General features: G+C 28.9%; 1 protein-coding gene across 1 annotated transcript in view; it reads left to right on the top strand.

Annotated features, from left to right (window-relative positions):
• Positions 1-634: 634 nt before the first annotated feature.
• The window catches only part of LOC132948657 (daxx-like protein), a 58,500-nt gene continuing 32,577 nt past the window's right edge, over positions 635-26,557 (top strand). Inside the window, exon 1 of the mRNA XM_061019230.1 lies at positions 635-1,040. Within this exon, the coding sequence (XP_060875213.1) occupies positions 1,004-1,040 (37 nt within the window). The 5' untranslated portion in view covers positions 635-1,003. The remainder of the gene's footprint in view (positions 1,041-26,557) is intronic.

Below are 26,557 nucleotides of genomic sequence, written 5' to 3'. Positions count from 1 at the left end.
ATTGCTTACACAGCTTTTAAATGTTTTTTATGGTTGATTTTATAATTTATTATATAAAATATAATATATTATACCGCACGCGTATTCACGCTTAACTTTTTTATATTTTTTTAGAATAACCTTATTTACAACGAATTAAAATGTAAAATGTCTAAAAAAGGTGTACTTTCATAAAAGGTGTTTTAATCTTAAATCAAAAATTAAGCTAACAAAATATTTTAATTTTTTTTCTAAACCACATTTCTCATACCTGGAGTAATATTAGACGATATTATCGGTATTTTGTCGATGTAGGGCTACGATAACATAACTGTCTGAACTCCAGTTATTTAATTTAAAATGTTAACACTAAATTATGAATATAGGCATCATGCCTATACCCTCTGCAGATCCGATACCGTAGCTGGTCGTTCGGCATTGATTTCTCATCACTGCTCACCGATGATTTACAAAATAATACGAATCGTAATACATAGACCAAACCCACCTGCGTCTTATAATGTATAATAATAATAATAATAATAATAATATGTAGGTACACGGTGCGGCGGCGGTGAAAGGACGACGACGTTCTGTGCCATATTATTGCCACCGCCGCAGCGTACGGTAATAATTACCGCTCGGAACCGACTGCACTGACCCGAGAGCCGGTCTTCGACTGTCGAACGCCAACTTTGAATCCCGACGGATCTCCTCCGTATTTTTTACGCGACCGCGTGTGCGCGTGCGGGTCAGTGTTGTGCCGCGCAGTCCGAATGGCTCGTTATCACCGGAGCGAACCGTTACCGTTCGAATGCTAATCGCCTCCGCGTTCGTGACATCCGTTCGACGATTGGTTCTCTCGTATACATTTTTCGTCTCCGGTATCCGTCGAGATATTCGTCGTCGTTGTTATTGTCCAGTGATACATTTTCGCCGTCGATAACACACGCCCGCCATAATTTCCGTGGACCGAGTGCAATTACGGAAGTGACAGACCAGACCCGTCAGACCCGCCATAACCATGAGGATTCTGCCGTACGTGTTCCTCCTGCTCATGGGTGAGTTGTCTGCTGCGCGATACATACTATTATCGATATACCTACGTTACAGACGTGTGTGAAAACAAGCTAAACTATGATAATTTAACGTCCGTGTGCATTTACTATATACTATAGTAGTCGTATAGGTTAAGCTTTAGTATCAGCTTTATCAGGAGCTTTCCAGAAAAGTACAATACTATAATGCAGGTACGCCTATATATTATATTAATTTTGTTCTCTAAACAATGTCATTGGAGCATTAGAATTTTAAATATAGAATCAACTTAGATTTTTTTAAACGGTTAATTTTCGAATTTCTCAATAATAACGATAGTTTGTTAATAGATGCTATGGAGCGTGGTTTTGAAAATTGTTTAAAATTGAATGAGGTATTAATAATGTTACTTTTTAACATTACAACTCACCAATAGGTACCTATTATCCCGTGTTTCAACGTAGTTCGAAAAGAGAATAAAGTACCAACCATCCCCTTACTTCTGTTTTAAAACAGTTTTTTTTACTTTAAAGAACTTTTTAATTCTTAAGGCATTTTAAAACATTAATTGAATACATGATGAACATTTTTTAATTATTTTTTTACGCTACCGATTTGAAAAATGATATATTCTATGATATTATACCAAATAACAAACTAACCTGATAAAACAGAAACACGAATTATATTATGGCGTGTGTGTTTGTATAATTAAATAATGTATCCAGACGATATTTGGTAAAAAAAAATTAATTGAGTGAACACGCTATACTAGAAACAATATACGTTAACCACACATTATTCAGAATGGTTTGTATAAACTATAAAGCAACCCATCAAAATAATGACTGTGAGATATTTATCAGTATACACTTTTTATTTTTTTAATAGTTAGGTACCATTTAATTTAGGTATATCAATGTGCAATATCTGAATGTCATAGATTACAAAAATATACATATTTTAAAATATTATATTAAAAAGTTGTTCCTTTTAAATACAATATTGGATACAATTCGGTTATAATTGTTTCCAGCTGTTAAATATTCTCATAGAAAATACGTTTGTATTTAGATTAAAAACACATTTTGAGTGGTTTTTTCTAATTAATTAGTGTATCTCGTATACATATAGATATTAGGTACTATTTAAAATATTTAAATGTACTTCCAAATTAGGCGCAGTAATTGTATTTACGTTAAATAAAAAATATTTTTCTAAACAACGGCCAATAGTTAATTAGGTTAATAAATTGTTAATTTATTTCTAAATGCTAATTTTATTTATATGCAAAATAGAATATATAAGTATGTATCCACATAAAATAATTCAATTATTTTACAATTACAAAATATCATAACAAATATTAATTAATATGGGTATTTGTGTACTTTTATAAAGTGTTACTAAATTATGAAGAGCCAATATATGTGAAAAAGAAAGAAAAGATATATATATATATATATACTGTATTTTGCCAATTTAAATACATGATATTCGTAAATACATATGACATACGCGCTACATATATACACTAGGTATTAGACTATTATATAGCTAATTACTTTAATGTACCAGGTTGAACACATATTTTGAAAGGTCTAATAATTATTATAATTTCAATTTTAGCCACTTATTTTAGCCTATAATATGTTGGTATTCATAAATATGAAAACAAAAAAATTGGTAATAGTTATGGCATAATAATTTTAATTATTGGTTACTATGAATACAAATGTACTACTTCCGTGCAAAGTAAAAATAGGTAGGAAGATTAGAATTGTGATATTTTTTTTAATTTTGAATTGAATAGTAAAGTATACCATAGTAGGTAGTGTGGTAATGGATGTGTTAAATTTGAATTCAATAATATAAAATAATTGTATACAACAAACGATTTTGAGCAAAGATTTTATTACAAAATATATTTTATGATATTATTGCAATTTATTTTATTATCTTTTGTTATTTCATTTTTTAATAAGCAAATCCTTATTAGTTTATGTTTAATGTTTTTTGACTTAGGACACTGTTATGAAACCAGAGCCGTGAGCAAGTGTAGGGTTCTAGCCTTCTAGGGTTCTAACCCCCCTGATATTACTTCTTTCTAAAAAAAAAAATTATTTACTACTATAATCAATACACAGAGTAGATTAACTGTTGTCATATTTAATAGAATCATAGTTTAAGTTTTTTTTTTGGCTGTTTTTAAAATATTGCTAAGCGCCGGCCATAATCGCTGTATCAATTATTATTCCATGTTTATATCGGTCTCATGAGGTTCTAATAATGTACTCTAATTAATGATCTATAGATGATCAGGTTAAATATACTCTAAATGTAGTTTAAATTTGAAACTTAAAATCTATTATTTGTTTTAACCAATAATAAAAAAATCGGAGTTATGTAAATGGGGGGATCCCTAACCGAACTAAAATCGCTACTGAATGAAAGGTAAAAATATGAAAAATAAAACTGATAGTTTTTACTATTTCAATTAATTTCTATATTGTAACATTTCTACGATAATTATTAGGTTTGAACACATTAAATAGGTACCTACATTGTTTAATCTAGTAAGGACCCACCTACTGTAGAAACGTGGAATATATTTTTATTCGTTTCCTATAATTTAATTCTAGTCTAATGTAGGTATTTATAATGTATAATTATTTTAAACTACACAGTCATTATATTAACCTATATAATATATAATAATATATAGTTGTCATATAGTGTTTGTGAAAAAATTGCATCAATAATTATCACTTGTTTTAATATTTTACTTTCAATGGTGTATCTTACCAATTCATTTTACGCAGTTAATAGCTACGGTGTCCGAAACAATTGGTTTGAGAAATGGTAAAACGACTACCGTTTGATGTCACCGATAAATAATAGCTGTCCTTTATTACCATACACGTGCGTATTGTGGTAGGTACCTACTCAATGCCCAAGGGAACGGCCGAAATCGAAATCTATTGTTCGGACTTTTACTCACTGCAAATCGATTTCTATGTATTGCACATTATAAATGTTCATATAATAAATTATTAGAAACCAGCATTTTTCGGATGGCGGATCTGAGCTGTAAACGTCGAAGGGAGTCGGCCAAACATAAAACTAGTGCGGTACTCGTTATGAAAATATTGTGACGATAAGCAGAAGGGTGTGGTTCGGGTGAGTTGTGAAAATATTGTTTCAGTTTTCAAGGATTCTTGAGCAGCACCAACATTGCCAACTGATTTAATACAATAGCTGATATTTAAATAATAATAGAATCTCGTAATCGACCATAGATCGTAGACACCTACTGAAAACGAATTGAATGGAATCATAGGAAAATACAAACAGAGTACACACGCACGACAAGTAATAAAAACCGTTGATGGGCATGTCCGAATCACGTGCTCCCTATATTCATGACATGATCACCGAACCTAAATATATCATTGATGTGACTATTGATAAGTTATGTTGTAGACGATTTCCAATATTGTGAAAGTGTTCTCACCGTAGGTACCTACTAATTTTCGACGAAATGTGGACGGAAATAAAATACAGGCACAGATACGTATACTAATAATGTTGACAACCTTTTTCCGAACAATAATAATTGTTGAACTAGCGGGTCAGGTGGTCGGATTATATTGAGCGGCGCGTCATAAAATAAGCTTCCGAAGAAGTATCTGTTTGAAATAATTATTGAAACAAATACAATTTTGAAATTAATTTAACGATTAAAGACACCAAGTTATAATACAGTGAATCGTGAAAAAAATTATATCTTATATATTTTATAAAAAAAAATATGGCTGGTCTTTTTTTCTTCAGAAATTCAATACGCGCCGAGGGGTACCTGTTTAAAATCTTAAGCCACCGACCTGGATGTAATGCATCGTCTTTGTTTTCGCCGAGCTAATCTTGACGCTTGCAGTATAATTAGTATGAGAGGCTAAATAACTTTATTTTATATATATAAAAAAAAATTACTCTATTTATGTGATATTACAAACCCGGTGCTGCAGACCTTTTGACTAAAACAATAATTATTCATGTATTACAAATATTTATATTATGTTATTGTGAAAACAAATTGTATAAGGAAGCAGATATTTTATATTGTACAATAGTTTATATTCTTTAAAAAACCAAACTAACAGACTTAGTTAGCAATTTAATTTTGAACTTGCTCCATTTCTTAACCACTTCATTAATTTTCGTACCGCTGTATTACATATTGTAATGTTATATAATATAATATTTCATAATATAGTTTATAATTATTATACCTCTAAAGCAGTAAATTTAATCATCAACGTAGCACTATTAAAATTATTTATTTATTTAACTGACAAGACTAATGGTTTTGATCAAGAGTACCTACTATAATATTAAAAAAATATTTTTAAATAAAATTTAGGATCGCACCTGTATTACTTCCTATCTTAAACTAATAAACGTCAATGTTACCATGCATTATTTGCATTATCCATTACATTATTTAAAACAAAATATATTATTATTTGATCCATAGTTTAAACATAGTAAACTAGGATGCACGATTTCAAACTGCGTAAGATCAGTGGCGTACGAAGGATTTTTCAAGGGGGGGGGGGCAGTAAAGTTGTAAATTAATTACAATTTTATTTTATTTTTATTTTGTCGAGTCTAATAATTTCAGACGTTTATTTGAGGTATTTTAAAATGTTTGTATAACTTCAACTTCTCAACTTTTCTGGTAGAATAAACGCTCTGATCATTAACTTTGTAAGATTATCTATATTTTATCAGCTGTAGGTAATTTTTGAGCTGTAATAACATTTCGTTAAAAGTTAATTAAAAAAAAGACTTAATTTTAACACTGATTAATTCAATAATAGTACCATCGATGGAATGTAATCAAATTAGCATATCCTGTATACAAAATTTTTACCGGATGGAGTGTTTCGATTTCAACATATAGTACCTTATCTTTTAACAAATTGGATCAAGATGGTACTTTAAAGAGGCCGTTTTTTGATTTTCTCAATAGTGCCACAGGAAAAACTACTGACAAATTACGAAAAACCGCTTAAAATGGGATTTTAATTTCTAACGCTTTGTTTATCACCGTAGCAACGAATAAAAAATTTTAATATTATAATATTATTTTAATTTAAAGTCTATAATAAATGATAAAAATTAAAAAAATCCAGACCGATAAACTGTTTTCGTTTAGAATCGTTTTTCTTATACAATGATATTATATCATTGAATTCAAGTTTAATACAATTCATTATACATTGACTCACTTGTAACCTACTGTACAACAGAGCGACATCCACTTACTCGCTTTTTTTTTTTTATCCTGTTTACAACATTTTTACCAGATGGAGTGTTTTGGTGCCACAGGTAAAACTACTGACGAATTACGAAAAACCACTTAAAATGGGATTTTAATTTATAACGATTTGCTTATCACTGTAGCAACGAATAAAAAATTATAATATTGTAATTTTAATTTTACTTAAAGGCTATAGCCTATAATAAATTAAAAAATTTAAAAATCCAGACTGATAAACCGTCTCCGCTCAGAATCGTTTTTCTTATACAATGATATTATATCATTGAATTCAATTTTAATACCTAGCTATTATATTTTTAATATTTATAGTATGAATAAAAAAATAATCTTATTATGCTATGACGTGTTTTATTATGTTTAATAATTGATTGATAATCACATATCAGTATGTTAGGTAAACAACTGTTTTGATAAATCATACATCTCACATCATACAATAGCATCTCTATTGAAAGAATGTATACTGTACAATTATAGTTACATCAGATATAATATCATGAATGTTCATGTTAGGTATATATTTTAATTTTATGGTATGTACATACTTCATACTTGGACTCTTGGTATTCAATGATATAGATAATAAAACACATTTTAGGAATACTATTCTGAGTTTTAAAAAAATAGCTTAAAACCTTATTATGTTTAGTAAATATAACAATTATAACATTATATGAAAAAAATTGTAACTTGATGTTCGTAATTTTTTGTGTGATAGAAGTATACCTACCTACCTACTCAAATATCCGTTGTAGATTAAATTAAATACAACATTGATCATAATATGCTTGAACAATGAACATAACCAAAAACAAGTAACATTATTAATACTGCAAGACCAAATTATGAGTTTTACATTTTCTGAAAAGAAGTCCCTAAGATTTTGTTTGAGAAACTATATCAAAAATATTTTGTGAAAGTAGATATTAACAAAAGTAGTTGTCGTTTATCATCTGTGTATACGGACAAATATGTATATTATTATAGGTACTGCAGGTCCGGTATCTTTGAAAAATTCGTAAATGTCTGCTACCACATAAGAAATATGTAAAGCCTTGTCAAAATAACTTAAATAAATAAAACTAACACTTTATATCGATTATTTATGAAAAGTAATACCACATGTTGTAAAAACCTGAATTGTTTAGTTCATCTGATAACATATTTTATATAATATACCTAACTATATCTATACCTATAATATGTATTGGTATTTTACATAAACTATTTGAATTATTAATTAAGTTACACAGATATATAATAATATAAAAATTATTACCATAATATTATTGTTTATTTTATGATAATTTTATGTTCACTTGACAATTTTTATGCATTTTGTTCTGGTCAAACTGTAAACTGAAAACTGGTTCGTTCACTATCGTTCACCACCTCGCCACATAATGAATGCAGACTACCTACTATACTATTTACACTAGTTTCTCACTTGTTAAGCTTAAAATATAGGTCAAATAAATTGATAATATTATTCAAATTATACTACTGTAAAATGCAGCAATAGACCGTTATCCAACCCATCTTTCAATTTTTGTAAAATTTTATTTTACAAAATATTTCTTAGAATATCCCATATTTGTATTGTCCATCTCAAAATAATATTATTGATACAGTTATGCTCTAAAAGTCTAAAATGATATGCAAATTTTACAATAATTACGCAGTTATATAATTTAAAATTAAATTTTTTTAATTAAAGATTTTCTAAATAAACAATCTAAAAATACAATTTAATGGAAACAATAGGTACCAGTTTTTTTTTAATGTCTAATCAATTACTGGTCATTTTTTGTGTTATCACTTACAATTACAATTGGAGATTGGACTGCTCGCTGCTCAGAGTTGTTATTATAATTTGTGTACGGAACTAAGATAATATTATATTTTATTCTAAGTTATATGAATATATAAATTTGTGCATATAATATAAAGTGACTTGTAAGCCAATATTTAAAAAAATGTATGGTATATGCGTATGAATGTAAAAAAAATTGAGTACATATTGTACCATTGTACCTATATACTGCACGTGGTATATTGATGCTATCTGTGTCAGATTTTTAATTATAATTATAACTTTACTTATACAATTATAATACATATAATCAGAGCGTATCAAGAACACTTAAAAGTTAAACTTTATTACAAATACGAATAATAATTAATAACTACAGTTTGAATAATTAACTCATATTTTATCAGTGTCAAACAAATTAAAAAAACTAACATAAATTGACGGTGATAGTTTTCAAAAAAATATTTTTATAATTTTCACTTGACATAATGATTTAGTCTATATATTATAAATATTTTATAAATGTAAGAATATCATTAAAATATATTATTAGTGTATATTTAACTCACTGTTACTTTATTCGCAATTGTCTCTATTATAACTGTAGGTATTGGAAATACACATGGAAATTGGACAATTTGGCCGTAAATAAATAAATAAAATATTAACATTACTATATATATATAATATATATAAATATATTATATATAGGTATCACGCATACATGTTATATAATAAACAAAGTTACAAAATACTGAATTTTACTGATTTTATAAACAAGTCATACTTTTTTTTTTATTTATTGATCATTAATGCTCGGCAACTATTGCCATTAGCTGTTTTGTTTGTTTGTAAGGCAGGGTACTGTCGGTTGGTAAACACGTGTGTTTTTGGTTTTTGGCAGAATTTCAAATTGGGCACCCGTAGGTTTTTGCCATGCCCGGTAGGGGGATGGTGACCTCTCTCTCTATACAGTTGCCTGCCCAGAGAGAAAAACCGCCCGTGGTCGAGATTCGAACCGACGCCGTAGTCCGATCGGTCACTCCGACCCCCTCATGATTTTTATTTTAAGTTATAATTTGATAATTCTGTAAAAAAAAACCTTAGCCATGCTATTTATAGCAAGATGCTATCAAATAGCGTTTTATTACAATGCAGTAGTATTATAAAGAATGTACCTGTAGTTTTTAAAGAATACTGTTATAGGTATATCTGAAATTATAAGAATCTTATTTTGTTATGTATTTTTAATGTTACAGTATAATAATACGTATATTACGATGTATACATAATCCGTAACTTCATTGAAATAAAAAATTACAATACTTAATAATTTACGGTTTGTAAAAAAAAAAAAACTATAATCGTCACTAACGTTGTTTTGATGTTCTAAAACAGCTTATTTCTGAGAACATTAGAGAAAATTAACCAAGTATATGGAAACATAATGCATTACTGGTTTTTGCTGTATAATTATATTAGAAAGCTAATCAACGTACAAAGATAAACGAGAACATGAAATCAGTTTTATCAAAAAAGGGGAAAAAATGTAAACCTCGGATAGTTACTACCTACCTACATAATATAATATGAATATTATAATATTATATTATTATAACGTCTAATGGATATCCCGAAATATCACAGCTGCTATAAAAATAACTACATTAAACCCGTTTACGCGACAAGATATTATTTTAGATTTATCATTATTAATTAAGCGATATTTTATAATAATAATAATAATAAACTCGTGGCGACAGTTCAACGGTTGTCGACTTTGGTCTTATTATTTTACCGGTATTCGGTCCACACCCGTAGAGATGTTATCGGAAATGATAGTTTGGCACACTGGCCTATAATAGTGTTCGTATATTATATTATTATACCTGAAATACGTTCGTAGCAAATTATATTCCGAGGAGTTGTTTAACGATGGTGGTCGGATGGTCACTTCTACTTCTGCTGCAGAACACGTATAAGGAACAAACAAACAGACCGAAAAAAAAATGTATAGCTTAGATCTATACAATATTATTTAGTAGTCTCTGTGCAGTTGCCTACACAGTTATAATTCTATATAGATAGGATGCCATTATTAAAATAAGATCACGGGTACATTGATAACTATGCACGATTTTTTCGTACACGCAAATCGTGAAGGACAGCAACGTTATACATTTTACGTTGTGCGTATATTATACGTATTAAGTGTAAAAGATATCATTAAAATTCGGTGCGCTTATCAAGTGTTTTGGAATCTTAGTCCTCAAATATATAATATTATACTATTATGTTATATTATAATACGTTTAGTGTGCGACATACAATATATAGACACACATTACGTATAGGAATTATTACGATTGCTGACGCGCTATCATGTCATGGGCAATTATAGACCGCGAGCTTTTCGGACAACACGCCTTACCATGTCTAGAAATAGAAAGATTTGTTTGTAATACGTCATATCGATGATTATATAGCAATGCATGGAATAATAATTACATGAAATGGCGTTTTTAGTGGCCTTTTAAGTCTTTACCCGGCAGTTGGCAGGTGACGAATCGTGAGATAAATTATAAACAGAATAGAGAATTATACTTCACCCATAGTATTATGTAGGTTGAATTTCTAATATTTCAGAAATTATAAGTACCGAATTTATATTATCGATTTATTTGGTTGTTTGTAATCTCAAATTTGGAATTTTAAAAATCCAATATTATATTTATTCGAATTACGAATTACGTAGGTATAACTCATTTTTGACGGGCGGGAATTATCTGAATGTAACGACTCACGCTCGAGGCTTTATATTTTAGGGTTTGATGACATTCTACCTCAAAATAAAACTTATACAAAATTGAAGTGATTTTGCCATTTTGGTATTTTCTTACTCTCCGTGTTATCAGAATATCGTTAACGTTGACAAACCAAGGTGTGGATTTTTAAAAAATATGCATACCAAACTGTGAGAAATTTAAATACACACCTATAGGTACATTTTGGACCGATTACAACTCGTGGTACTTGTAAATTTACACTAAAAACAACACGAGTGGGTAATAAACTAATATACGTGTTTGGTTTTAAATATATAAAAATAATTTGTATAGAGCAGGTCGATGAAAATAAGAAAATAAAACGTAGATACAGACTGTGTACGTACTACATCTTGTGGAATGTGAGAGTCAGAGTGTGAACACATAATACACCGTATTGATCCGGGTAGTCGATATGACTGTTGTGAAACTTGTTGTGGACACGTGTGTACAGTCAACTCGGATGATTACCAATACCGCGGTTCGTTCTTTTTACATAAATACTTACCTACTAAACGTTTTCCCACCGTTTTTGCGTTGACATCATCAATGCACGTAGGTATAAACTATATACACAACTTTTCGATTAATGAGCACACTGCAGCACTAAATAATTATTATAATATGCAATTATTAACCTGTAAATTATAAACCCGGTATCGTTATGTCGATCGTGGTTATACAGGACGTGTACTACCGCGAAGAATAATAAATGTGCAATATTATGTAGATTCACAGACATTTACTAACACTTTGTGGTAATAATGTCTGTAAATATAATATGTTCGTATTATGTGCATATAATATATACTAAAACGCTCAATCACGTAGAACTTTCTTGTGCGGAAACTGTTGAAAAAGTGTCAAAAGCACATCCGTTAATTTTGAAAGAAGGAACCGTCGGAACCATACACATAAAAATGTAAACAATTGCGATTTGTTCGTGAAACACGATTCATATACCACAGACATACTAATATTATATTATGTTCGTCCGTACCTAACGTGAAAACACGGTGGGAGGTGACCGAATTATGACCGGTTGTTATTTTATACAGCAGTTGTGGTCTATACGAAACGTCATTATTTATTAACGACGATCTATTTAACATAATATTATTGTTTATATTTAAATATAAACAATTTTAATGTATAAAATTGTTAATATTAGCAATATTGTTTTGTTTTCGTTAGCTATGTCAAATAGTGAATTTAAGTCTACCTTTTATTTCTATTCTAGCACAAAAAATCGTATGGCTATTCAGAACAACGAAATAACTACTAAATATCTATCACGCCCTACTATGTGGGACGTTTCTTTGGTTCACGATTTTCTGTTTTTTTTTTTTAAATTGTTTATTATTATTTATTATATACATTATGCAATAAACGAAACGCTAATAATTGCAATAACGCCTTTTGCGTTTACCGTCATAATATTATTTTTAATTATAACAATATAGGTACAGGGATACTTTGAGATACATATTTTGTATGCACATAATTGTTAATTAGGTATGGTTAAACTGCATGCTGTGAACTCCAGTTGAACAGATGAGTCAGAACTTAGAATGCAGTGTTCATGTCATATTCAAAATGCATATATTATATGTTAAAATATTATAGTCCTGATATATCAACTACAGCACGCGTACAGCATTACAAATAAATTATGACCTGTACTCTAAACTTGAGGTTAAGTAAGGGCCTAAAGCAAAAATACCCGATGGTAACAATAACGTATTATTAACGCAATATTTGACCTACGTATATCCTTATAATACAAGTCTGAAAATGTTTAACTTATTTGAATAGGAGTTATGCCATGAAGCATAAGTAATAGAATACACATTCATATATACATATACATACACATTCATATAAACATATACATACATACATATATACATATAACATATACAATATTTAAAATGTCGATTGAGACGCGCACCGTCACCGGTTCGAACTCGGCCATGGGTGGCATTTTTCTTCGGGCAGTCATGGTGTCCGGAGAGAGAGGCCGCCATCCCCCACCCGGACATGGCAATACCTCTACGGGTGCCCACTTAAAAATTCTGCCAAAACAAACACACACGTGTTCAAAACCTACAGAACCCTCCCCCACAGTTCCACAGGCTAATGACCTCAGTTGTCAAAGCCTCCACCCAAAAAAAATATTTAAAATGCAAACTGGTTTAAAATAACTATTTAAAGTTTTGAAATAGATATTTCGTAAGTTTAAGAATCATTTGTCAGTCTCACAAAAAACGTATTAACGACTAACAATTATTAGTAGTTAATAAAATAATGACATACAACAATAATAAAAACATTCAAGTTACACAAATGATGTAAACAATTGGAACCATTGTATAATAATTACTATTTTAATTTAATGATTTCAAGAGTAATAATAATAATTGTCAATCAAAAATTATTTTCTATTGGTTTTAAAATATTAAATATATAATTATAATTATTATTATAATTATTTTATACTTTAATGTCAATAAGATTGATATATAATTCGTACAATAAGAACATAATATTGTATAAATATTTGCGTAATTAATATCTGTTGATAGATTGATAGTATATGTAACAGATTAATTTCAGGTTATTTATATTTACTAAAGTATTTTATAATTTTCAGCGTCATATAATACTTATATGGTAAATAAATTATATTGTAATAATATAATCTTGAAATATTAATTTTTTTATTTTACCACAACATGTGTTCCGATGAATTGAAACTTCCACAGAATCATTTTTCTATAAGCCGTTCATGAATCATCAACTACTTTCAAACAAGATTTTACTATTTATATACAAATTTTATTTAATAGAATCTGTAATTTTTCCTATAAGATTAACTATGATAGTTAAACTACATTTGGATTCATTACTTTGTTATATTGTCATGAAAAATAAAAGTAAAAATTATACGAGCACCCGATCGTTACAAAATATAGCATTAAGAGCGTTCCGAGAAGATGGTTTGCTGATGTGATTTATAGTAGAGAAATATCAGCGATTATCAAAGTCATAGAGATGTTTGTCTAGTTCCAAAGATTGATATTATTTATAATGCTCTCATTATTAAAATAAAGATGAAAAACACTTAAAATGCATTATGAAGAAAGAAAATGAGTCTACTAACTCGCTTTTAGGATTGATTAAACGGAATTGTATATGTTAAGAAAATATATGCGTTAACCTTACCTCGACAGACAAAATGATTGATTGTTTCTGAATTTATCATACAACCATACAATGTATAAACCGTATAATATTACTCTTAAATCTTTTTTTGTTATGTGTTGTATTTTGTGATTTTTATCAAGGCCGCCTCTAAAAGTCTTAAAATAAATTTAAGAAGCGTTTTAGTAATCTAGGTTAACAGACTATTATCATTTATCAGTTTAGATTTAAAGGTCGATAATACAATTCGTATATGAAAGTGCATAGTATTCAGTTCACATGTAATGTGAAGAAAAAGCGACCCAGTACAGTTAACGGAATAAGTGCTCTCTGCTGTGTCGTTGTTAATATCACAATATTTACTGTGTCAACGATTTTATAATGCTGTACATGCAAAGTCTACCATAGTCACTATAGTGATTATCTTTTGCATAACCTAAAACGTTAAAATGTATAAATGTGACATGGATTATAAAAGAATTTTGAACGTTGTGAACAAATAAAACGTATTTTATTTATTGAAGTCTCGCTAATATTCATCACTTATTAAAATATAAAATAGTTTTATAGTGTTCTACACATAACTACAATTTGTATCTTCCGTGTTGGATAAATTCAATGTTGCCGACAGACATGATTGTATGTGATTATGAAAAAATGGCTACGATTTTATTATTACATTTTCCTGATAAAAAAATAAAACATGTAAATATAAATTTAAAATAGGTATATTTATTTATGTAATTTGATTATTATTGGATATTATGTTTCATGAAATATTTAAAAATGTTTTTAAACTGTCTTTAATTTTTTCGTAATTCATCGGTAGTTTATCTTACTCTAAGAATTAGAAAAAATAACCACGAACAAATCTGACTTATAACACACGTTATGAATATCAAGAATCTAAAAGCATCAAGTTTAGTATAATAATAGTAAATTATACTGACGTTCTAGTGTTCTACTAATGTTTATATTTGTACGCACCTATATAATATAATATTATCACGCGTTATAGATTCGTTTACAATGTACAATAGTATCAATTAAAATAGTACAAAATATGTGCACATATATATATATATGTAGAAATAGAAGGTAATAGATTATTTATGTCGTACCCAAATGATTTTGAATAGAAAGTAGCACGACGTACCTATCTACAAACGATAAGTTCATCATTATAATTAATGTTTTCTGATTATATCTAATTAGTCCACTGCTTTAAAACGGTTCAGAAGTACCTAATGTCCGTGAAATATATATTTACGAAATAAAATGTTAAAAAATAAATAAAATATAAAAGATGAAAACCGAGTTATATCAATTAGGTATATAATATATTACCAATTAATGCTAATTAAGTACTTAATAGTTATTATATTTTAATGGTGGGATGTTTAATCCAATAAAGCCTAAGTCAATAGTCACAAATAATATCTGATAATTATAATTCCCCGTAGTAAAAAATATGTCCCTTTACAATGTATTAAATGTATTTAAATCTTTCAATTAGCAGGCACCATCTTAAACAATTAACAGATATGCGTGGTCACAATATGATACCTATACGGCTACCTATATAATATATTGTGCGATATTGTGATATAGATTATAGATGATCGGTATGGGATATGCCGAATATATAAAAGTTTAATATATAATAATGGTTCTATGTTTTTATTTAATCTAATTGGATTTATTTGTTTATTTTATTAAGATGTATGTTGTTATTTTACAGTAATCGACTGGTTATGACTTATAATACCGATATATTATATAGAAAGTTACAAATATGTATAAATATATTTACAACCATGCAAATTCCGTTGGCGGTGCATAATCACCACATAATATAACATATTTTACATATGGCCTTTGGGTTTGTATATATTATATAAAGTATAAACAGATAGAACCAATATTAGAATAGAACTTATATTAAATTTAATCTAGAACTCGTGAATGTTAGAAGGAATAAGCCTTACCAAGAAATAATATGTTTATAGGTACCTAATATAGATATTTTACAAGTTATAATAATATGAAAACATATATTTAGTTAGGTACTATAGGTTCTATATTCAGAAAAAAATTGCATGATTGATTTTTTAATTAAAATAATACAGAATTTATTTTTAATTTATATTATCAACATTTTAATAGTTGTTTGTAACGTACCTAATTAACCTGCAATAATTGTGTAGGTGGTCCCACGATAAAGTTTAAGTGATCGTCATCGGCAGTACAATATTTTATTTAATAATTAGGTTCAGAAGTGTCCGATAAGACATCGGAGAAAGTGACCGGTCATTCATATAGCATGCATTCCAAAATATGTATGTTCGACAATTGAACGGGTAATGAGAGAGAGAGAGAGAGAGAGAGAGAGAGAGAGAGTGATAGAAAGGGTGGGTGAGGGAAGGGCGATAGAAAGATATATACGACATACAACAGTAATATGTACAGGAGGGGTGAGGGAAAGAAACAGGGAGAAAGAAATACAAATAATTTAACTAGACCTTGGGTGAAAGCAATATTTTTATTTTAATTACTTACGTTTTTCATTCCAAATTCTTTTAAAATCGAACTTTAGAATAAAATATATCAACTGGATAAATACAAAATTAACTAAAATATAGATGGTTATTATATCCTTTTAATTAATAGCATAATTATTCGTAACCATGAAAATTATTTGGACAATGATGTTAATCAATAAACACGGTAATGTTTTGAATTATGACAATTTTATAACCAACATTACCTACCTAATGGTTTAATTTAAGATACAAAATTGTCACTGTAAGTACTCGTAATTTTCTTCATGAACAATGGCATTCTTTGTTGTATCGCATAAGTCAGAAACCTTTGCTCGATGACATAAAATTTGAATTATTGTATGAAGAAAACAAACAAATGTAAGTACGCGCCAGGACGTTGCAATTTAGAAAATCACAATAAAAAAAAACCCTGTTAAGTAAAATGTATATAAAAGTTACCGTAATATTATGTCGACCGTAAAATAAATGATAATTATGAGCACAATTGAATTTATATTTTGTTAAGATTTTTTTTAAATTTATTTTTATTGATCTTAAACCCGACGACTAAGGCCATTAGCTGTTAAGGGGGTTATGAACTATGGTTGGTAAGGTTGGTGCGGTGAGGTGTTGTTATGGCTGTTACGGTAGGTAAGCAAATACGTGTATGTGTGGCAAGGTTTTTACTATTACGAACCCGGGTGGTCACCCATCCGAGAGCTAGTAGCAGCGGGCGTTACTTGCTCTTGGTCGCATTACGTGACTGGTAGCAGCCATCGCACCAAGCCAAACCTTTGTTAAGATTATAATGTAATATTTGCACATTTATTTTTATTTGAAAAGTTGAATTAGATTGTACTTTGGAGTACATAGTATTATGAGTGAATAATTATAAATATAATTGATCTATTTTGTATATTTATTTCTTTATATAATAATCAAGGGTCAACAATTTTAATAAATACTTTCTGTATCAAAATGTTGTTGTCAACTTGCACTGATTAGTGGTTACATTACGAATTTAACTCGATTTTCAGAAATAAAACATCTTTGAATATTAATGTGAATGTAAAATTGTTCAGTCTTAGTATAGATTCAAATCCAAAATTGTCTTCATTATTTTGTGGGTATACAATTTTAATTGGTGTACCATAACTAATACCGAGCCGTGGTATAAACTATTTATTAATGCAATGGCCCGATAAAATGTAGCTGACCTATCATGGGCTAATAAATCATGTTATTTAAGTGACCATAGCTTACTATTGATTCATCAAATGTTTAGTGAATGCAACTAGAGTATTTAATTTTTTTTTTTTTTTTAACTTTTATAATAAAAAGCAAACATACATTTTCATATCCGTTTTATTTCTAAAAATCAACTGTAAATTATTTTACAGTTAAGAAATTGTTATTTTCAGAATGTATTTTTGTTTATACACAATGCTCAGAATTTTAATTTGATATTTTTTGAAACTGTTGTTAATAATATTTACTTTTAATAAATCAACTTGATAAAACACGCGCAAACACAAATTTAACATGGCGTATAATAATTAATAATCGAATGTATACGGTAAACATTGTTCAATTTTCGAACGGATATCCGGATATTGTTGTTATTTACATTAGTTTTTTTATGAATCAGTGCAGCTGCCACGATAATATTGATGTGACTACTCGATGATACTGCTTTAAGAATATGGACGGCTTGCAGTATTTTATACGCGTGGACAAATTAACTTATGAACGTGCTACCCAAATCACTTTTCGCGCATATCGATCGTAGCTATAATGCTATATGTAATGTTGGTCATTGCGATTTGGGGACAATGATGACTGAAAAAACCCTTTACAAAATATTAACACAAAAAAACTCCACAATTATTTCCAAACTTCTACGAGTGACCGAACACGACTGCGTTAAACAATTCGACTTGACCGAATTCATTGCTCGTCATTTCCTCGGGGGTCTAGAAATGCATAGACAATAATATTACATTAATAATGGTCACCGTATTCGGAATGTTGTCCTAGAAGTTCGAGTTTACATGCGATTCTGGTGGCATACTATACCTGCATACCACGTATATGGTAACTTATAGATAGTCATCTACATTTGAATATTGTACATTTCGTATTGGAAGATAAACCATTGAGAGAAAAATATAAATTTGAACATTGTCCGTGCACACTGTCTTAAATATTTAGATATTTAGATCAAGTATCTGACTTGCGGAAACCTAAACACACATAATACCTACACGATAATGTAATATAATATAGTATAATATGTGTATTGTGTAGGTGTAAATTATATTATACTATTATGTTTACGTGTATAAAATGTTTCATTATAATCGTATTAAATAACATAAATTATAAAAAATAATATTAAATTAAATAGTGGTATAATACCATTCTGCAGTAAAATTGGTTGAAGTTAGTTGTAATCAATATCGTTCTTTAAAAAACAGTTTGTATGAATGACGCGTGTCCAACATGATATCGATTGTCAAAAGATGACCCATATTGCGTGTGCGGTCAATGGACATAAACCATTATGGCGCACGTCTTTGTCGTCGTCGTCGTTATTTATTATTATAATTTCGAAATAAAAACATGTACATAATATTAACCTTGAGGTAAATCGGTGCAAAACCCAAGGTTCCATTTCGCTCGTATGTGAACATATACGTCACACACACGGTAGACTTGTGTGAATACCTATACATAGTATTATATATAAGCTGTAATACATCCTACCGTGTGCGTGTGTGTCAGGAGTTAGTGGGAGTCCAAGAGAAAGTACCGTAATTTAAAATGGTATCCACACGTGGTAGGTATACCTGTTCATTTTTTATCAATCTATTCAGCATCCTATTAGATATTTATAACCACGGGCGTTTTACCTGTATTCTGATCGCCCGAACTTCCGATGTTTCAAACAGAATACTATAACCTGCAATGTCAATAGTCAATGTTAATACAATCGTATTCTTCACTTATGTCACGAGTCACTCGTGAACCTAAATGGTACTGATATCATAGAATGCCGCTATAGTACTTTTACTAGATAATAAATAATAAAATTGTAACTAGTAGAGTACCTACCTATTAATAATCACTGTTTATCTCAAAATGTCCGAAAACAACACAATGTTTTTGAACAAATTACAACAATTATTGTTACTGTCTAGTGTATATCAATTTATATACATAAATCTTTATAATATTTTCCAAATTACATAGATATATACATAGGTCTATACAATATAGACCTATTGTATTAAAGTCAATTTTATGAGTTTTAGTATATTTTGTTAAAAGTAATATCATAATATTATATAAATCATGACAAATAAGATAGGTATCATTATTCATTACAGTATTTTGATACGCATATATTCCGCTCTTTACTTCGCCTTCAGTTTTCCACTAATTCTTATTGTATAACATAGATCAAAATCAATCAATGAGAAGTGGAGAACTACGACATGAGCCCGAGGCGAAGGAGATGCTTATACTGCGCGAAACTAGTAAAACTGTGACAATACCTATATAATTTGTCATGACTGATGTACTTATTTTTAAGATGTTGTTATGTTGTTCTGGATATTTTTTTCATACTATGACTACAGACTGCAGAGTAATAGTAAAACGTACACTGGAGTATAGTTTGAATATATGGACAGTCAGTTTTATACGATGAGCCTTAAAAGAAAATATTGGATACATCGATACATGTTTGTACAATAATACACGTCTTTTGGAAATAACTCAACATTGAAAATCTAATAGCAATTCACAAGCAACATCATTGTACACGAGACCTGATTGGTTTTCGGATATAGACTATAATCGTGTAAAAATAATGAAATATAATATGATTCACTATATAAAAAATCATTTTTGATTGCGATATAAAATACTTTTCCAAAAGTAAAACCATTAACAAGTAATGATATTATTATTGTTTTGTATTATAATATATCATTATTTTGCGTACATGGTATTATTAAAATGTTTATAGCTATAATTTACAAAATTTATAATTCTTATTTTCTAATATTAAATGTGGATTTACTATAGATGTATATTTTAACTTGGTATTTAAAAAAATAAAAATAATTTATAATAATCTTTTTACATATTCTATTAATTATATTATTCAATAATTATAGTTATTATGATTTTTTATATCTGTTATAATATCCTATTTGTAAATAATTAAATATATTATACGTATTGTATGTTACTATGTTAGTATATTATTTGAATGCTAAGCAGCGCTGAAGTTAGTAGATATTTCGTTGTACGCACCGTCCTACTCCAATAACTTGGTTAACAGTTTTCTCTAGATGCATCTTACAAAATACTAACCTAGTCATGGCTTTGCGATAGCTAAGTGTTCAAAACTAACTGTGAATTGTAATAGCTATATGAAAATAATGCATAAAGCTAGTGTTTCGACAAAATAAAACAACATTTTCATTCTCTGTGGTTATTTGAAAACCAGTTTCATATTTATAGGTATTCAGTTTGTATACAATATAATAGGTTAGGATAGATTGATAAAGTCACTATAACTTCAACTGAATATTTTAAGGTGCATATAATATGATACCTACCATAATATGCATATGTTATTATTCGTCTTCCATTTGAAATAGTTTATGGTACAAAATATAATATTGCTAAAACAAATAATAAATAAACGTTTATTCAATTCATATTACCAAGTACGTTTCAAAAATAAAATAACTTTAATTGTATTTGTTAATAATATTAGGTTTACATCAGCTGTTAGGTTTTATTTTATTAAGTATTGGAATTTTGGGCCAAGCAATGTGCAAACAGTTAATTCCCCATGCAGCGGGACCACAAGGAAAAAAAAAATTGAAATTTGGAATTCGAGTTGTTGAACGTATACCGTTATAACCGGAACGAGGCTTACACAGAGACATTGTAAACAATTGATTTAAACTGGTTTGCCATGTGAGTGTAGGTACAACTAAAACAGTTGATAATATTACCCATGTAAACTGATTCAAAACTTTTTTAAACGTTCTTAGTAAAATACATATAAATTAATTAATAAGTATAATCACTATAATAGTTTTATCATATTATATACTTATACGTTTAAAATCGCAACTAAAAATAAATTATCATTTATCGCAATATTATTTAATATCAGAAAAATATTTAAATATATAATTGCGTTAGGTTAACCTAACCATATGATAATAACATATTGTGTTTTGAATAAATTATGGTTTTCATATTTCATATTAAAATTCAATAATAATTATTAACTTAATGAATATTTGTTATGTTATTAATCGTATATAAATAAAATATATTATACTTGTATGTTGTTGTAATTTGATCCGCTACATTGTAATATACAAATAGAAGTTGAGCATTTATGGTTTGTTCTCTCATGATTAATTTACAAAGCATAGAATTTTTAAGGTCAATCGCATTCAAATTTTAAAGGCATATGTTTCGATATATTTGTAGAACAAAATATAAATTATAATATAGTTACATATGTAATTTTAAACTGTGGTATTGTATCAGAGCTTTCTATTACTGATCCAGTCACGTTTTTAATTTGATAATAAAAACCGATATTTTATTCTCTGGCGATTGTGTAAATATTCAATTTTCCTGGCGGACACGGGTTTTTTTGTTTTTAACTATCTTGTTTTTGAACAGTATTCGTCATTTGTGAAAGCAGTTTTTAGACCTTCGATTCTGGTAATCTGGTCAGCTAATTGAATCGTTGCGTTAATTGTTAATCATACACGTGATTTTAGAACTTATATAGCTTCACCTCATAATGATACATTCACTAAAAGTATTAACATTTCTGTTCTTAATGCACATTGTACAACAAGTTTTTTGATTAGTCTCATAAGAAGATTAAAGTATAGTGTGCTTATCTTATAGATACCAAATATTATAATCTATATATTTTTCAAATTTGACTTTCTTCCAAGTTTTTCTAATGATTTATTAGTTTATTACCGTCCTTGCAATAGAAAGTAAATTTGTACGGAGCTTGTGAGATTTAAATAAGGAAAGTCGAATAGGACAGGTATAGGATAATATTTTATAGTAAATTTGTCGGTGGAACGTTCTATAGACGATAAGTACCTAAGTGTAAAATATGATCTGTATCGCGATACTGTAGTACGATTATAATATAATAATGACTTGATACATCAGTATACATGACCCGCGTTTGAATATTCAACACGATTTACGGAAACTGGTTATAATATAGTAAATCGGTTTGAAGTTTACTGAATTCCCGTAACCGTCGACATTGCGTCGGAATAAAATATTACGGAAAGTAAAAAATGTACAGAATAATATAACATTATGAACCCATCAACAAACTTTGACGCTGTAAGCCTGCAATGCCGTCTTAGTGTATAATGTCCTACACCTACATGGTATACCTATATGTAGTCAGTAGGTAGGTATACCAATGTACACCTATGCGCATATTATATTATACAATATATTTATATACATAATATTATTATTACATACAGTTTCCCTACACCAGCTGTATATATACCTACGACTGGTACGGTGTTGATTTTTTATTTTTATTCTCACCCCATCTCGCTACTTTCTTTTACGACTCGCGTCGTACTCATATAAGCATAACCTATACGGGGCACACGAACAGTAGTACACAGTTGTACTGCATGGACACGCCCAACCCGCTAACTAATCCTGGTGAACCAAATTCCAAACTGCAATCTGTCATCCTCACTTCAAGTTGTCGGATAAAAGGAGGGGGGTCGAAGAAAAAATTCACTAAAACCAGCATTTTTAACCACTAAACAAACATTTGTGTATACTTTCTCTGCACTTCATACACACACACAGGTACGGGCACGTTTTATAAATGTAGTTTTAAAATGTGGTACGAGACTTTCGACAAACCAATTGTGGTGACCATGGTTCGATAATACGCACACACGTGAGATACGTCCAAAACGAGTGAAATTATATGGCATGTCATGCGGTTTGGATTCTCATCAGGAGAAAAGAAAAACTTTATAGTGGAAATTATCATTACCCTATATTTTATATGAGACCACTTTGAGATAGTGTACTTAGTACTTTTTAGTTTTTCACTCAATTGTTGACAGTTTTACAGTTTACGTACACTATAATATTTTGTGTTTAAAATTATTTACACAATATAATGACAATATTAAACTGTTTTCGCTATATACGATTATGTGTACAATATTATTGTTGAACATTTAAAAAATATTGATATGACAGTTTTCATTATTTCAAATTACCATATAGTTCAAACTTAAAACTGCTGTGTGTGTGTGCAATCTAATGCAACTTTGTATCATCATCATTATTAAAAAATATTTGCAATCTATAGTAACGGTGCATAATGAGCTATTATAAATGAGTAATTTTTGAGCATAAAAGAAAGCATATAATTAAAAAATAATTATAAACACTCATGCGAGGAAACTGTTGACTAACAAGTAATAGGTACAGCACCTCAATTTGATTTTAATTTATTTATTGTTAAATAAGTTTTTGTACATCGTTCAATGAATATTTAAATCAATTTTGGTTTTGTGTTCATTAATTTATTATCCATAGTAATATTGATAAAAGATAACATTTGTTAGAAGTGAGATAAATGGTTTGATATTATCAACTTAATAAGAATTCTAAATTTGTTAATTTGTTAATTTTACAGAAAAGTTGTATACTAATATGTATGATGCATAATATAATGTTTATTGTTTGAGTGTTTGGTGTTCGATTTGGTAACTTGAAAATAAGTTTAGTAGGAAATATGATTTAAATTTGACGTGATGTCAGAAATTTGTTTTTGCATAATATTAGTACCTATCGGGATTTAGATTGTCTTTGTTAACATTTTTATTCTTTCGTTGAGATAGTGATTGGTTGCGAAGTTGTTGTACGTTTTTCATAACCATGCATCCATAATGTATGATTACCATTGCAGATGATGCATTTCAACATATTTTGTGAAGAGTATCGAGCTTTTGGTGAGGTTACAAAGCTGCGACTGGTTTTTGCCACATCGAACACAATATCTGAGACGATTGTTGCAGTAAGACCTATAGTGTGACCGTATCTTTGACAATTCAAACATTGAGATAGGTACTAGTTTGTTAGCTCTAGGTGCTTCGAATTGTATTTTATTCAACATACAGATTAAAATTCAATAAATATTTATTGAAATTGTTAAGTGTTAAAACATGTTCACATAACTATAGTCCGTACACGAATTGTGTTTATCGTGGAATAATTATTCGATCTTGTTTTTGTAATTTCTTGGCCAACATATATCCCGTGCACCAATTACGAGAATAGTCCTTCGGTGCGGTTCTACTCGAACAAGAAAAGTAAGTTTCTAAATGTTTTATTAAATGTATTATTTAAATATTACATTTGCACGAGCATTGTCTTGTGAAGCGATTCCATTTTATTGCACTCTAAAATGTAATGTTATGTATAAATGTAATGTGTAATTATTGTGGTTTAACTTTATATTAAACACCCGAAACTTAAATAGTTAAATCACAATTAAATTAATAATGGACTAATATGATAAATGGTTTAAGTTATGCAATGTTCATTCAACCTAATTCTATTATAAGGATTTTAATGCACTGATATTTTTTTGTGTGTCGTTCGATTGTCCCGACGCTATTCTTTATATTTGAATATAACTAAACAGTCTTGAGTGTTTCATCACGTTAGGTTTATGGCATAATACAGACCAAAATTATTACTTTCGATTAGCACTTCAAGAGAGCTTAACGTATTTAATTCGTATTGCCATATGGCCATACCGATTAATAATCTTATAAATATTTTAATGTGCATTGAGCATATTATAATATAAGATCTCGAAATACTGACCCAAGGTAATTTAACAGTTATATTTAACAACATTGTCGGCGAAGCCGAGGTATAATAATATTTTTGTACTTTCTAAGTAATAAACCCACATCTTGTTTATTAGTACAAATTTTTTTTCAAACAGACACTTAGCTATTAATAAAAACTTCCTACATCAATATATTTTTATTATTATTATTAAATGATGCACGATTTTATGCGTTTTATTTATCGCTAAAATGTACCCATTTGAATGTGACTGGAGGCTATGTTATGCTTATACCGTAACAATGTTATAAATAATACAGCTAACATGCCGAAAATAAAGATAACACGTGTCGTAAGCACTCAACAAATTATATACTTTGTGAAAAAATGCAATTTCTAAATACTATCATTCGGTTGTGGATATCTTATACCTGTATAATAGTTGTTTGTGAGCGAATTAAGTAAAATTTGCAAATACATACCTACGTAGGTATTATTAATAAACGTAATACCATAGTATACTAGTATTTATAATCAATGGTAATGCTGTTTTGACCAGACTACATTCAAGCGTTACCGCGATTCCCAAAAATTAATAACCATAGTAATGACTACAAGATTTAACACGGATCGGTGCACTTATTTATAATGTATGTATTCATAGCGATAGCGTTTCCAGAGATTCTTTATATGAACGATTTCCACACGAATAAAGACGTTAACCGCGGTTTCGATATACGTATGAACTAAAATAGTGTTAGTACCTACGTAAATAGGTACAATATCGCAAAACGAATGACCTTTTACACGTTGTTCAGATGTTGTCTGATTAACCTAACCTAACCTAACCGATAACAGAAAGATTTTGTATTTTGTGTATGTGTGT

This window comes from Metopolophium dirhodum, chromosome 7 (assembly GCF_019925205.1).
Source record: "Metopolophium dirhodum isolate CAU chromosome 7, ASM1992520v1, whole genome shotgun sequence".
Classification (NCBI taxonomy): Eukaryota; Metazoa; Arthropoda; class Insecta; order Hemiptera; family Aphididae; genus Metopolophium; species Metopolophium dirhodum.
The sequence above is the reverse complement of the archived record's forward strand: the minus strand, read 5'-3'. Positions and strand labels throughout refer to the sequence as shown.